A 14,993-nucleotide genomic window follows, 5' to 3' on the forward strand; every position below is an offset into this window, starting at 1 on the left:
CAAACGATGCACGATGCGCCTGCATCCGACAGTCGTGTCGGATGAACACTGCGACTTCATCTGACATTTCTATCTCTTACATTATTTCTGTCGCATCCGATTTGATGCCGGCGTTTTGTTGCAACGCGTCAGATCGCGGCGAAAACGTCCATGTAGTTCTACCCTAAGACTGTGGGGCTGATTTAGTAAACTATGCACAAATGTGTATCAGTGCAATTGCTCAAAGCAATCAGCTAAGGCTTGTTGGCGAGTGCAATGTAACACCTTTATTACAGAATTCCAAACTTTATTCAACAAATTAATTTGGCAAATGGGAGCTTTTTCCATTATGTTAGACTAAAAGACCTCTTCATATTTCAGAATATCAGAAATAATTAATATTTTAGTAAAAATGTTTGATTTCACAGGCTGGTATAATTCCAATAAAGCAATGCATCTTGTTCATTAACTATTTACAAAACTATAAAAAGAACTACAAATCTTTAACAGTATACACATTGATTTTCTCTCTCTTTGATTTCAATGGAATAGCTAAATATAAAGATTCCTTTTCTACCCTCATTTATATTTTAGGAGCTGACATTCCCACATAAAACCTGGCTGTCAAGAGGCGCCAAAATTCACCATGTCAGTTTATTGTTTAATCCATATGGTAGCCAGAAACACCTTATAGTTTACAGTTCTTTGCAAAACATTGTGTGTAAACAAAAGAATCCAAGCTGGCAGTTTTCTTAACTTAGTTTAGGGAACCCTGGAAAGTTACATGAACGTTATGACCCTTGAAGGCATGACATTTCCCATTCCAACTGGCCCAAATGGAGCAACAGGGAAAGCCAATTCAATATTTTTTTCTGATCACTCAGAGACACACTACCTTGCAGCCAGCTCTACTGTACATAAATACTTAAAGGAGAAAGAAAGCTCCAATCCAAGGGGGGTTGACAAATGTTAGGAAAACCCAAGGATTATAGTGACTTAAGTGATATCTTGGGGCAGGGCTCCTGTTAGCAGAAAACTGCACAGGCCCAGGGCATTTGCATACAAATGATCCCCTTCCTTGCTTCTTTGTTTACACGGCACACATGCATGTTACTGTATATGCCCAACTAGTAACACCAAAAAATAAAAGTGTTTTAATGAACTGACAATATAATGTACTCTTGCCCTGCCCTGGTAAAACTGGTGGGTTTGCTTCAGAAACGCAACTATAGTTATATCAACAAACTGCTGTGTAGCCATGGGGGCAGCCATTCAAAGCACAATATACACAGTATAACAGATAAGTTCAGAAGAATCCCATTCTGCTGTGAAACTTGTGCCTTTTCAACTTTTTCAGCTTTGAATGGCTGCCGCATGGCTACACAGCAGCTTGTTTATATAAACTATAGTAGAGTTTCAGAATCAAATTGTACCAGTGCAGCGCAACAGTACATTATATTCACTTTTATTTTTGGTGTTACTGTTCCTTTAACAAAAAAATGTGCTTTTTTGCTCTTCTGCGCATGCGTTTGCTGCTGGATTCTGAAGAAAGGAGAAGGGAGGACCACTCACTTGCAAGTGCCCCAGGCCAGTGCAGTTTTCTGCTAACAGGAGCCCTGGCCCAGGTATCAGGTAAGTCATTACAATCCATGGCGGGGTGCCTCAACATTTGGCACCCCCTTGGATTGGGGCTCTCCTTCTCCTTTAAGTATGCACAAAAGAATTGTTTTATGTACACAAAAAGTTACTATAAACCTGTTATTTACTGATAATGGGAAGTAACCCCTAAAAGTGTTTTCAATTTAAAATATAGAACATTTTACCTAAATGTGTGCACATTACTGTTGTATTTATTTTTATGTAAACAGTTTTATTGGCATGCCATAAACTATGAGTTGAATATACATGGGATGTACTGTATAGAAAACAAAAGAAACACAAACAGTGCAATAGTACCCATATCTCTGCCAATGATAATACAGCTTAATTAGAAATAAATAAAATGTATTAATTGATATTCCTCTGTATGGCCAAACTCCTAACTCTTTCCCTGCTGGACTACTCGGCAGGGAAAGGGCCATCTGATCAAATGGCATGAATACATATATACTGTGTATACAGGTACAGGACCTGCTACACAGAATGCTTGGTGTGTGTGTTTATCTATATACAGTAATTCAGGATACAAACATGGTACTTATAAAAAACAAATAAAAAACAAAGCAAATGGTTCATTTAAAATGAAGACTCACCTTTTAATCAAGGCACACAGTAGATATGCACATACTTTTTTCATGATGGTGTTTTTACCCCTGCTTATCAAAACAATAATATCACTGCTTTAATTTGCTACTCTACCAGAGCACTGATCTATTATTTGCTTTGTACTTGAGAAGGGTTTTTTATTCATTTGGAGTACAAATGTAATACTACACAAATAAACATTCAAAATTGCGGTTGTTTTGCCATTTGTATAGTTACCATCAATAACAAGGCTTTAGGTGAAACTTAGGGGGCTCTGTTTTCTTTACATTGTGGATAATGGGTTTTAATGCAATTAACAGTACATTTATTGGCATTCAAAACCTTATTAACATGAATTTCTATTAGTTTTATTATTTATTTGAACTATTGTATGACATTGTAAAGTTAAAGATTGGGTTTCAGCGGTCTACATTTACATTACCTCAAATTTACATTAAAACATTATTGGCCTGAGGTTATTATCTTTCTAGCTGAAAATCTAGCTTTCCCAGGCTCCTGGTCTCCTAAAATATGCCTCCTGGGGTTGGTAGACAAGATCGCACCTTTGAGTATGACCAGGTTGCTCATCATTTTATTATTCTACAGTAAAAAGTTTGTCACAATGTGATGGATGGGACAAATGACAAATACTATTCCTTCATGGGTTGCCCTGGTTAACAAAGTTCTTCCGTTAATTATTTTAACATATATAGCCTGGGGCTGTGTGAGTAGATTTGACAACATGAGGCTCCCCTGGTTTAAAAATCATCAACAAATCTGGGAATTTTGGAATTAGCACAGTTAGATAAAATTTTAAGTCTGTAAGTCTTACTTTACTCATTGTGAGCACTCCTGGTGTGGAATGTCTGGGAGCTGACATGAACATTATGTTATTGTAATGTGTGTACTGCTTTCATTATTGTTTCTCCTTTTTGTATAATAAAATAAACATTTATAAAAAAAAACCACATTTTAATGTTAACTGCCCCTTGAATGTACAGTTGAGAGCAGATAGAACAGTTTGTAGTACTACAGATAATACAAATTCTAGAAATGAAAAGCAAAGGATCAGATAGGTAATTCTGGAAAAAAATTGTGTATCTGCTGTAGACAGTGAAGACTGGCCAATTTTATAGGCCGTACATGGCTTTTTTTCACCATGTGGTTTTCAGATTTTTCGGATTTTTGCCCTAAAAGTCCGAAATAGTCGGATTTTCATGGTAATTCCAGTGCAGACAACAGAAACTTCCAAATAGGACAAGGACCGCTCCCATTGTCTTTTTACAAACTCGTTAGGTCGGATATGCTGGACTTTTTCCATCCTCGGGTATAATAATTCTCGAAAAATTTGAGATTTTACACTTAAACACTTAAAAATTTGTATTTTATAGTTAAAAAAATAATTTTGAGTTTTTGGCATTCGGACTCTAATAAATGACCCCCTAAGTGTTAAGTTTAATACTTATAATTTTAAAAGAGCACTAAAAAAGAACATGGACAAAAATGGCATGTTATAAAGGGTGGTTCACCTTTAAGTTAATATAAATATATGTATATATATATATATATATATATATATATATATATATATATATATATGTATATGTATATGTATATGTATATTTATATATATATATATATATATATATATATATATATATATATATATATATATATATATATATATATATATATCAGAGGCATTTTTGTTCATGTGTTTTACAAAGGCTTTTTTAAGCGGAAGTTCAACTGTTTTAGTGCATAGAGTACAATTAAAGATATTGTCCCCCATCAGCTTCCAATACAGCGGGGTACTACTGTGTATTGTTAGTCTGCCCTTATGCACAGTGAAAGCAATTCAGGGCATACAATGTGAAACTACAGTAAAAAGGATGGCAACTTCAGAAGAACAGATCATCACTGTTAAAGAACTGTATTGGCCTTAGTCTGGCAAAGAAGCCCAAAAGATAGAGGTTATTTACAAAATCCCCTGCTACAAGTGCTCAATTACAAAGCACTTGATGCAGTCTGATCTGAACCCAATGTCTACCCTAAAGACCTGCATCCAGTCACCTCTTATGAAAAGCTTGGTACCAGACTCTAACCAGCACTAAAGTACAACCTTTTTTTTCTTAATTTTTTTTTTTTTTTTTTTTTTAAATAAACATACTTTGTTGAAAATGTTGCCCAAAAATAGACCGGTACATATATAACCAAAAGTTGATTTAGAAAGCAGACAAAAAAGACTGGTACCAATGTACAGATCCATTTGGCATTTTTCCCACAATCTTGCTCCAGCCATCCAACTTCTACTAATATCACAGGTAAGACACAAAATTGTCATGGCTAGCCTTTCTTCCACTTTGTAGATAACTCTTGTATAGGTCTTATATAGGTTATCTTGCGTCATACAGTAAAAGTTTTTCCTAGATGAGGGATTTAGATGGTTTTTAGTGCAGGATAAGATCTATTACCCAGAGTGCTTGGGGCCTGGGGTTTTCTGGATAAAGGATCTTTCCATAATTTCGATCACCAAAAGTCTGCTAAGTGTCTTTTAAACTTTAAGTGAACCCAACAGGATTGTTATGCCACGAATATTGATTCATGCAGCTTACATAGGATCAAGTAAAAGGCATTGTCTTATTGTTACATTGAAATAGGAAATCAATTTTGAAAATTAAGAATTATTTTCTTAAACTTGAGTCTATGGGAGATGATCTTCCCATAATTTGGAGCTTTCTGGATAACAGGTTTACAAATACAGTAGTCCATACCTGTACGGGCACATATTGAAATAGTTAATTCTGGATGCAATTAAATGGGTGTGTGCACCCATAAATATACATATTTAGACATAAAATTGCAACGTTTCCTGCGATTTATGTAATTTGCAAATTTATAAAGGAATGCCTCAAGTGGCAACTTTTGTCAGTCAAATATTATCAATATGCTCTCTGTCACTTAAGACATTATAAAGTGTAAGAGAGTCAAGTCTATAACAGCAATAAAGAAAAAACAAATAATTACGTGGAGAATTAAAAAAAGCAAATGCTTAATGAATTCTTGGCTTTGCCAGATGATGGGCCATAGGTCTAACTAGCCTGTGTTTGTACTTTCACTTAATATTTGTACTTTAGGAGAACTAACCCCTAAAAATTAACATTTTATATACTGAAATTATTAAACCAGCCAAAAGGTTCAGAATGTCTAAGGTTGAAATGGCCGAGGACTTCAAAGTTGTCACAGGAGTTTAACATCTTGATTTTTGTTAGGAGTGTGAGATACACAAATGCTCAAAGTTCTCTGAGCAGCTGCTAAGAAGCTAAGCTTAGGGGTCATCATCAAATCATCAAGCAGAAAATTAGGTTTGTCTGTCATATAAGTTGATGCTACAGGGCTGATTATTAAATTCCAATGCTAATTGTGCTGGTTCCTGAACTGTCATATACCAATAATCTGAATTATTTACTAATCAACCTTATATTGTGACATTTATATGATATATATAATTAGTATACTATGAATTGGCAGCACAGAGCATTTGCAGTGAATTAGCAGAAAATAAGATGGGGGCAGATTTTCAGTGCTAGAGTTGTGGTTGCCTCGGGCTGGTACAGAAGCCCAAAACATAATGTATATTTCTGCCCTAATTCTCTAGTTAAGCATTAGTTCTCTTCAGAATTATAAATCTCTACCTACTATAACCAATACACTCGTATGGTGGTGGAATAAAGATTTATTTCATATGTAAATAAGTTAGAGGCAATATTCAGTGCAGTTTAGAAGAGGCATCAACCCTTAAGGTTGGCCTTAGGAGAAGTCCCCTGCAGGAGAAGTGCTGGAGCGAAGCACTTCCTCTTTGGCCTAAGAACATCAGCAGAAAATTCAGACATTACCGAGTCCCACCAAGTAGGAACCTGTGCCTTGCTAGGACCAGACCAGAGAGAGAGAGAGAGGAGATTGTTACCAGCTCACTCTAGTAGTGAGAGGTAGTTAGGGTTACCAGCAAGGGCAGCCTCCTTTCCTTTTGGAGTAAGACATTGGGGTGGAAACACTGAGTGATTATGCACGCGTTAGGGATTGAGAGAGTGTAAGACTTGTGGCAGCCTAGTAAAGCTGTAGTGAGACAGCTCGGGAGAAGCTTCGGCACTGTATGCTGGACACAGTATAGAAGCAGAGGTACAGTTTGTGGAAAGAGGAGGCCCCCCCTCAATACCAATGGCACTATGCCAATGAATTTCCATATGACAGGGGTCCTGGAGGCTTTATGAGAGCAACACTATGTGTGCGAGAGGATTGGAAAGAATCATCTGAAGTAGTATATATTGTGTAACTGAAAATTGCTGGTCAATTGGCTTTGGTCTGCCACTGCTAACCTGTTTAACCGTGCCTAATAAAGTCTTGGTTGCATAACAATTGCATTAGGTTTATTCAGTATTTAAATGTTTTTAGTATACTATATGCATCTAAATTACAGAAAAACTATTTTGGAAAATCCAAGGTCCCAAGCATTGCAGATAATAGAGCCCATAAATTGACTGGAAAACTAAACACTTTAACCTGTCCAGACACCCATCTGACATGTATTTTAGCATCTTGCCAGCTGTATTGTTCTCCAGGTTTATATTGACTAAATACACCAGAATTTAAAGGGATAATGTCATGGGGAAAAAAAATTTAATATTGTCAATTTCCCAGCTGTCCCAAGTCATGTGACTTGTGCTCTGATAAACTTCAATCACTCTTTACTGCAAGTTGGAGTCATATCACCCCCTCCCTTTTCCCCCCAGCAGCCTAACAACAGAACAATGGGAAGGTATCCAGCAGCAACCTAACACAAGATAACAGCTGCCTGGTAGATCTAAGAACAACACTCAATAGTAAAAACCCATGTCTCACTGAGACACATCCAGTTACATTGAGAAGGAAAAACAGCAGCCTGCCAGAAAGAATTTCTCTCCTAAAGTGCAGGCACAAGTCACATGACCAGGGGCAGCTGGGAAATTGACAAAATGTCTAGCCCCATGTCAGATTTCAAAATTGAATATAAAAAAATCTGTTTGCTCTTTTGAGAAATGGATTTCAGTGCAGAATTCTGCTGGAGTAGCACTATTAATTAATGCATTTTGAAAAAAAAACATGTTTTCCGATGACAGGATCCCTTTAAAAAACAGGCAACTATAATACTCTGGGGCTATACAAGGACAACAAAATTCCAAAAGGTGCAGTGGCACTTATCTTTAATGCAGTAAATCAGTTGAGACTAAGCTTCTTATGCTAAACTTTGCAAAGAAATTGGCAAGTCTTTTTTTCTTATTACAATGCGTGCTTATGGTCTGTCTCATTGCCTCTTCCAACTAGCTGCTTGCTGTCATATACAAATCCAGTTACTTGCCTGTTTTTTTAGGCAGCATCAGAACTCTGTGTGTTACAAGCTACACTGAGGGAGCAATACTATTTTAGAATGTTTGGAACAAATGTGGTTCTTTTAGAATAGAAGTGTTAGATCACAGCCCAACTAAAATAAAGTGAATGTGCCACTAAGCACCAGACAGTTTACAAAGCACTGTTCTGTACTGGAAATCTGAACATTTTTCCTCTACTTCATAAAGCTAGAATTATCAGGCTTTTCACTTACTTCATGCTCACCCAAGGCTTCCCTGTTCATTCCCAACTCTCAACCAATAGGTAAGTTTTCAGTAGGAAAAATTTCATAAGGAAAGAAGTGCTTCTTAAAATACGTGTAGAGTTTACAAAAAAAACTTCTTCCTCAGTTGGATAGGCTAACATTTAGAGGCATAATAATAAAGATGGTAGACCTAGTAACAACTGGAAAGTCCAGAAATGTAGTTGACCAGTTGGTTGTTCTGTCAGACGCTATGGGGCAAATTCACTAAGCCGCGAAGCGCCGAACGCTAGCGTTAATTCGCTAGCGTTTGGCATTTTTCGCTACTGCGCAAATTCACTAACGAACGCTGGCGTAGTTTCGCTAGTGTTACTTCGCAAACTTACGCCAGGCGAATCTTCGCTAGCGACGAAACTACGCAAATTCACTAACTTGCGCAGTGTACTGAACGCTACCTTTTACGATAGACTTCCTTCGCCACCTCAGACCTGGCGAAGCGCAATAGAGTAGATAGGGATTGTTTAAAAAAAAAGTCAATTTTTTTTCTAAGTCCCAAAAAAACGCTGGCGTGTTTTCTACATGATGGCTGATAGGCTGAAAAAGATCTAAATTTTTTTGGGGCTGCCCTTCCTCCCCCCTACATTTCCTGACTCATGGCAACTTACCTAGACAGTGGGCACATGTGTAGGGCAAAATAAAATTTTTATTTGCTGATTTGAAGGTTTTCTAGGCATTTGTAGTGCAGATACGTGTTCCTCCATTGAAATTTGAATTTCGTGCCGTATGCAAATTAGCCTTCGCTAGCGTAACTTCGCTTTATATAGCGAATCAACGCTAGCGCAACTTCGCAACCTTACGCTACCCCTGTGCGCAACTTCGGATTTTAGTGAATTTGCGGAACCCTGGCGAAACTACGCCTGGCGAAGTGCGGCGAAGTTGCGCCTGGCGCAACTTCGCATCTTAGTGAATTTGCCCCTAAGTTTTAGTAAATGCATGTAAAACTAATTTCCCAAACATTTTAGTCAAAGAACTTTCCACAAACCGATAAAATATTGCTGTAATTGCATTGCAAATCCTCCAAAACACCACACGTATACCTTTATAATACACAAAAGCCATGAATATCTTGTAAATTATATACGGTGAGTTCTGATGTCATCAGTTATAAACGGTGAGTTCAGATGTCATTTCTGTCACATGACTCACTGAAATTTGTGTATTATAATAAATAAAGTACCCCAGTTGCAAATTATGAGGATATTATAAGTTACCTTGGAGTTCCATGACCTGTATAAAAACACTCGGCCTTCGGCCTTGTGTTTTTATATGGTCATGAAACTCCTCGGTAACTTATAATATCCTTATAATTTACAAGAGGGGGTACTTTATTCACTATATAATGCACAGTTCACTAAAGACCACAGGACAGGATAAGAATATACAATGCCACACTGCAAAGGCTTTAAATCAGAACTATAGCCAAATTAAAATCCTCTGTTTCAATCACATTTAGAATACCAGGTATTGTTTATATTAAGCATATAAAACTTGTCCCAAATTAAAAATGAATTGGAAATATGTCTGGGTGCAGAACCAATTAATTATCTATAACTGCTGCAAGAAGATCTGCACTCTCAGGACTTATAAAGAGTAAAATATTTTTCTTTACCTCTTTATAATTCCTGAGAGTGCGGATCTTCTTGTACAGTATATATATATATATATATATATATATATATATATATATATATATATATATATATATATATATATATATATATATATATATCTGTACATAAACAAACGCAAAAGAGTGTACTGGGGTGCTAGCTTTATTTTGTAAGCCCATTTTCCCTGAGGGAGAACAGTACAATTAGAACACCCTTTTTCCGGCTAACTTCTGTCTTCCCAAATATTATCCACCTTCTGGCAAAAGGGTCTGTAGACTGTCTGCAGAGAAAAGCATTTTTGCACCACAATTCTTACTTTAAACTATACTATTTGCTCTGTCATTATTACTGCTATAAAAATGATCTACAGTATTAACCCCTTTGCAATGTTAAAATGAAGGTTAGTTTTCCTATTGTCTGCAGGACTCAGATTGTATAGAACATTCCTACAAATTAAGGCTAAAGTGAAGTTTTAAAATATGAAAATTGTGGAAAACAAAAGATACAAAACCTCACCATTTACTTATATTTGAAAGAAACTATTACAATGACAATTATAATAATGCATTAATATAGTTTATACTTTAAAACCAAATATTTCGTGCAACACATTACAAATTTAGGGACCTACCAAAAGGAAGTGACAATACAAAAAGGCTTTAAACATATTTTTGGACACTCACCTTTAAAAGCTGTAGTCTTATAATTGTGTTCAATAGCAGAAACAATGTCTTTCCAAAAATCATACTTCTTCTGACCCTCAGTCTGTGAATTTGGAAAATAATAATAATTATGATGTGATGTATACTTGTATAAGAAAACTTGTAAAATACATCAGTTTTCTGACTGATTCTGTTGTGCCGCTATCTTAAAGGGATTCTGTCATGATTTTTATGATGTCGTTTTTATTTCTAAATTACACTATTTACACTGTAAATAATTAACTTTACAATATAAAATGTAATTCCTGAACCAGCAAGTGTATTTTTTTTAGTTGTAATATTGGTGTGCAGGCAGCCATCGCAGGTAATTTTGCCTGTTTGTGTGCGTTCAGAAAGAGCCAGCACTTTAGGATGGAACTGCTTTCTGGCAGGCTGTTGTTACTCCTACTCAATGTAACCGAATGTGTCACAGTGGGACCTGGATTTTACTACTGAGTGTTGTTCTTAGATCTACCAGGCAACTGTTATCTTGTGTTAGAGAGCTGCTATCTTGTTACCTTCCCATTGTTCTGTTGTTAGGCTGCTGGGGGGGGGTGAAAGGGAGGGGGTAATATCACTCCAACTTACAGTACAGAGTAAAGAGAAGTTTATCAGAGCACAAGTCACATGACTGGGGGCAGCTGGCAAACTGACAATATGTCTAGCCCCATGTCAGATTTCAAAATTAAATATAAAAAAATATGTTTGCTCTTTCGAAAAATGGATTATAATGCAGAATTCTGCTGGAGCAGCTCTAGTAACTGATGTGTTTGGGAAAAAAATGTTCCCATGACAGGGGAATCGTGTAATATTTAAGAACGATGTATATAATTTCCAGATCTCTTGAAAGGTAAGTCTGCACCAAGATGCTCCTGTAATGGAAAGTAAAGAACTTACCCCACGGGACATCCAAGATGGCGACCTCCTGCTCCACCATGCGGCTCTTCCTGGTCGTAATATGACGGCGTCAGAATGTGCGCCGGCGTCAGGACGCCAACGCGTGGACGCCGGCGTCATGACGTCAATGCGTCAAGTTTGGCGCCAACTTTTGGACTATTTAATCCCAAGTGCCCTTTCTGTCCTTGCCCAATTATAGGTCTATCTTGTATAGTTCCTGGGTGTGATTTCTTGATATTCTGCAAACCGTGTACCGACTTCTTGCCTGTTTCATCGATTCTGATCCTTGCCGCCTGTATTGACCATTTGCCTGATTACGACTATTCTTCTGATAAATCCTTTTGTACCGCGAAATTGGTGTTATTGTCTCCTCCTTGGTCCACACTACAACAGAGCCTTCGGGCCCTGACGGTATAATTGGGCCATGGACCCCTCTGAGGAGCCCCAAGTTCCTACTGATGTCGGCAGAGCCGTTCGTGGATTGGCTTCCCGTATGCACACCTATGAAGCCCAGCAAACCCACTTCGGCCAGGCACTTGAAGCAATCCTGGAGAAATTATCTGCTTTATCTCCTGTGGCTCCAGTCCCTATGCCGGTTCCTGCAACTCCGCTCCAGGTTTCCGAGCCTGGCATCCCTGCACCTCCTCTGTATAGCGGTGATCCGGAATCATGCCGTGGTTTCATCAACCAGTGTGAGATCCAATTCGCCCTGCTTCCAGGTCAGTTTGTCTCGGAGCGAGCTAAAGTGGGCTATATTATTACCCGCCTGCAAGGGAAAGCTCTGGAGTGGGCTTCTGCCCTTTGGGAGAAGGAAGATCCGGTAATCGATGATGCCAAGGCCTTCATCCAGGATCTTCGCACAGTCTTCGATGCTCCTGGTCGGGCTACTTCTGCCTCGGCTCGTTTATTCCAGCTGCAGCAAGGCACTCGTTCTGTTCCGGAATATGCCATCGAATTCCGAACCCTCGTGGCAGAAACTTCGTGGAATAATGACCATTGCTGCCATGCTGCCTTCTACAACGGCCTGGCGATGCGCATCAAGAACGATCTTGTTTCTTGTGAGATTCCTTCCCGATGGGAGGACCTTGTTGCGTTGGCTGTGAAGGTTGACACCCGACAGAGGGAGTTCCAGGTCGAACTTGACAGAGAGCGTGCTAGGAAGTTTTCCAGGTACCAACCCACCCTGGCGCCACGCTTCCAAAGACCCTTACTTCCCAGTCCGGCTTCCAACCTTCCTCCTCCTGCGGCACCTGCTACCTCTTCTTTACCACCTGAAGAACCAATGCAGATCGGGCGGGCACGCCTTTCCGAACAGGAGAAGCTCCGGAGAAGGGCCGCTGGGTTATGCCTCTACTGTGGGGGAAAAGCCCACTTCGCCCTGGAATGCCCAGTGAAGCCGGGAAACTCCAAAACCTAGGTAAGCTTGGGGAGACTTACCTGGGTGGAATTTGTTCTCCTCCCCATTCCTCTGCTCAACGCTTTCTTCTTCCTGTCCAAATCCAGTTCGGCTCCAAGAAGATCTCCTCTCAGGCTTTCCTCGATTCTGGTGCTGCTGGCAACTTCATGGATCGTGCCTTTGCTGTTAATCATACCATTCCGCTCCAACCCTTGGCAACTCCTCTTCGAGTCCTGGCGATTGATGATCGTCCCCTTTCTTCTGCCATCATCTCACAGTCTACTCAAGAACTCTCCTTCAAAGTGGGCACTATGCATTTGGAAAGACTGTCTTTTCTTCTTATCGACTGCCCTTCAACTCCCGTTGTCCTGGGACTGCCTTGGCTGTGTGTTCATAATCCGGTCATTGACTGGTCTTTTTCTCAAATTTCCCGTTGGAGTCCATTTTGTATACACAACTGTTTACCTGCTGTTCCTGTTGTCAAAGTTTCTTCAGTATCTTCAAGTTCTTCTCTCCCTCCTGTGTACCAAGCCTTTTCCGATGTCTTTGATAAGAAGTCCGCTGAGACTCTCCCACCTCATCGTCCCTATGATTGTCCTATCGAACTTTTACCCGGCTCCATGCCTCCCCGAGGCCGCACTTATCCGCTTTCTCCCTCCGAAACTTCTGCTATGAAGTCCTATATCCAGGAGAATCTTCAGAGAGGATTTATTCGTCCTTCTACCTCCCCTGCCGGAGCAGGGTTCTTCTTTGTTGAAAAGAAAGACGGTAGTCTACGGCCCTGCATTGACTACAGGGGGTTAAATAAAATCACCGTAAAGAACAGATATCCTCTTCCTCTCATCTCTGAACTTTTTGATCAACTCAAGGGGGCTAGTTTCTTCACTAAGCTGGATCTACGAGGGGCCTACAATCTTATTCGGATTCGTGAGGGAGACGAATGGAAGACCGCTTTTAATACTCGTGATAGCCATTACGAGTATCTCGTCATGCCTTTCGGTCTTTGCAATGCTCCTGCAGTCTTCCAAGAATTGGTCAATGACATTTTTCGTGATCTTTTGGGACAGTGTGTGGTCGTGTACTTAGACGACATTCTTATTTTTTCCAAAAACCTTTTTGATCATCGTTGCCAAGTACGTGAAGTTCTTTCCAGGTTGAGGAAAAACAATCTTTTTGCCAAATTGGAAAAATGCACCTTCGAAGTTTCTTCCATTCCTTTTCTTGGCTACATCATTTCTCCACAAGGTTTTAAGATGGACCCCGCCAAAGTTTCTGCAATTTTGGATTGGCCCCTTCCTACCAGCGTCAAGGCAGTTCAGAGATTTATTGGCTTCGCCAACTATTATAGACAATTTATCAAAAACTTTTCTTCCAAGATCCATCCAATCCTTGCCCTGATCCGTAAAGGGAACAAACCTCAACACTGGCCTCCTCAAGCTCTCGAAGCCTTCAAGACCCTCAAGGAAGCCTTTTCTTCTGCTCCAATTCTCAGACACCCTGAACCCCTTCAACCTTTCTTCATTGAAGTCGATGCCTCTGATGTAGGAGCTGGAGCAGTTCTATCTCAAAGATCTTCTTCTGATGGTAAACTCCACCCTTGTGCCTTTTTCTCCAAAAAATTTTCTTCCCCTGAGCAGAACTATGATGTAGGCAATCGGGAGCTACTTGCCGTTAAGTTGGCCTTGGAAGAATGGAGACATTTGCTTGAGGGTACTTCTATTCCGGTGACAATCTTTACCGACCACAAGAACCTTGAATTTATCCAATCCCTCAAGCGCCTCAATCCCCGACAAGCCAGGTGGGCACTTTTCTTTTCTCGTTTTAATTTTATTATTACCTTTCGTCCTGGCTCCAGAAACACAAAGGCTGACGCTCTGTCCAGAAGCTTTGCTCCTGAGGATTCCTGCCCCGAAGATCCTGTACCCATTGTGCCCTCTACCAAGATTATTGCTGCCTTGTTTCCCTCATGTGCCTCTCAGTTACTTTCTGCTCAGTCTTCGGCTCCTGTAGAGACTCCTCTTGGTGTTGCCTTTGTCCCTCTGGAATTTCGTCATGACATTTTATCCCAAGCTCACAGTTCCAAACAGGCCGGTCATCCAGGGGTTAAGAAGACAACCGAGCTCCTGTCTCGTTTGGTCTGGTGGCCGACCCTAAGGAAAGATGTCAAAGACTTCGTTTTGTCCTGTTCCACTTGTGCTGTTTCCAAGTCCGGACATTCCCCCCCCCAAGGGTTTACTCTTGCCACTTCCCATTCCATCTCGACCTTGCACTCACTTGGCGATGGATTTCATTGTCGATCTCCCTGTTTCGTCTGGTCACACTGTCATCTGGGTGGTGATCGACAGATTCAGCAAAATGGCTCACTTCACGCCCCTTCGGAAACTGCCTTCTGCTCCCGAACTCTCTGAACTTTTCATCAAACGCATATTTCGTCTCCATGGGTTTCCTGCCGAGATTGTGTCTGATCGGGGTTCCCAGTT

At 39.8% G+C, this 14,993-nt stretch overlaps 1 protein-coding gene across 4 annotated transcripts in view; it reads right to left on the reverse strand.

Moving 5' to 3' along the window:
- nt5dc1.L (5'-nucleotidase domain containing 1) overlaps window positions 1-14,993 on the reverse strand; it is a 138,955-nt gene that overhangs the window by 110,377 nt on the left and 13,585 nt on the right. For all 4 annotated transcript variants that reach the window (XM_018261903.2, NM_001092547.1, XM_041562194.1 and 1 more), the window contains 1 exon segment: window positions 10,203-10,284. In XM_018261903.2, the coding sequence (XP_018117392.1) occupies window positions 10,203-10,284 (82 nt within the window).

Source organism: Xenopus laevis, chromosome 5L (assembly GCF_017654675.1).
Source record: "Xenopus laevis strain J_2021 chromosome 5L, Xenopus_laevis_v10.1, whole genome shotgun sequence".
NCBI classification, from domain to species: domain Eukaryota; kingdom Metazoa; phylum Chordata; class Amphibia; order Anura; family Pipidae; genus Xenopus; species Xenopus laevis.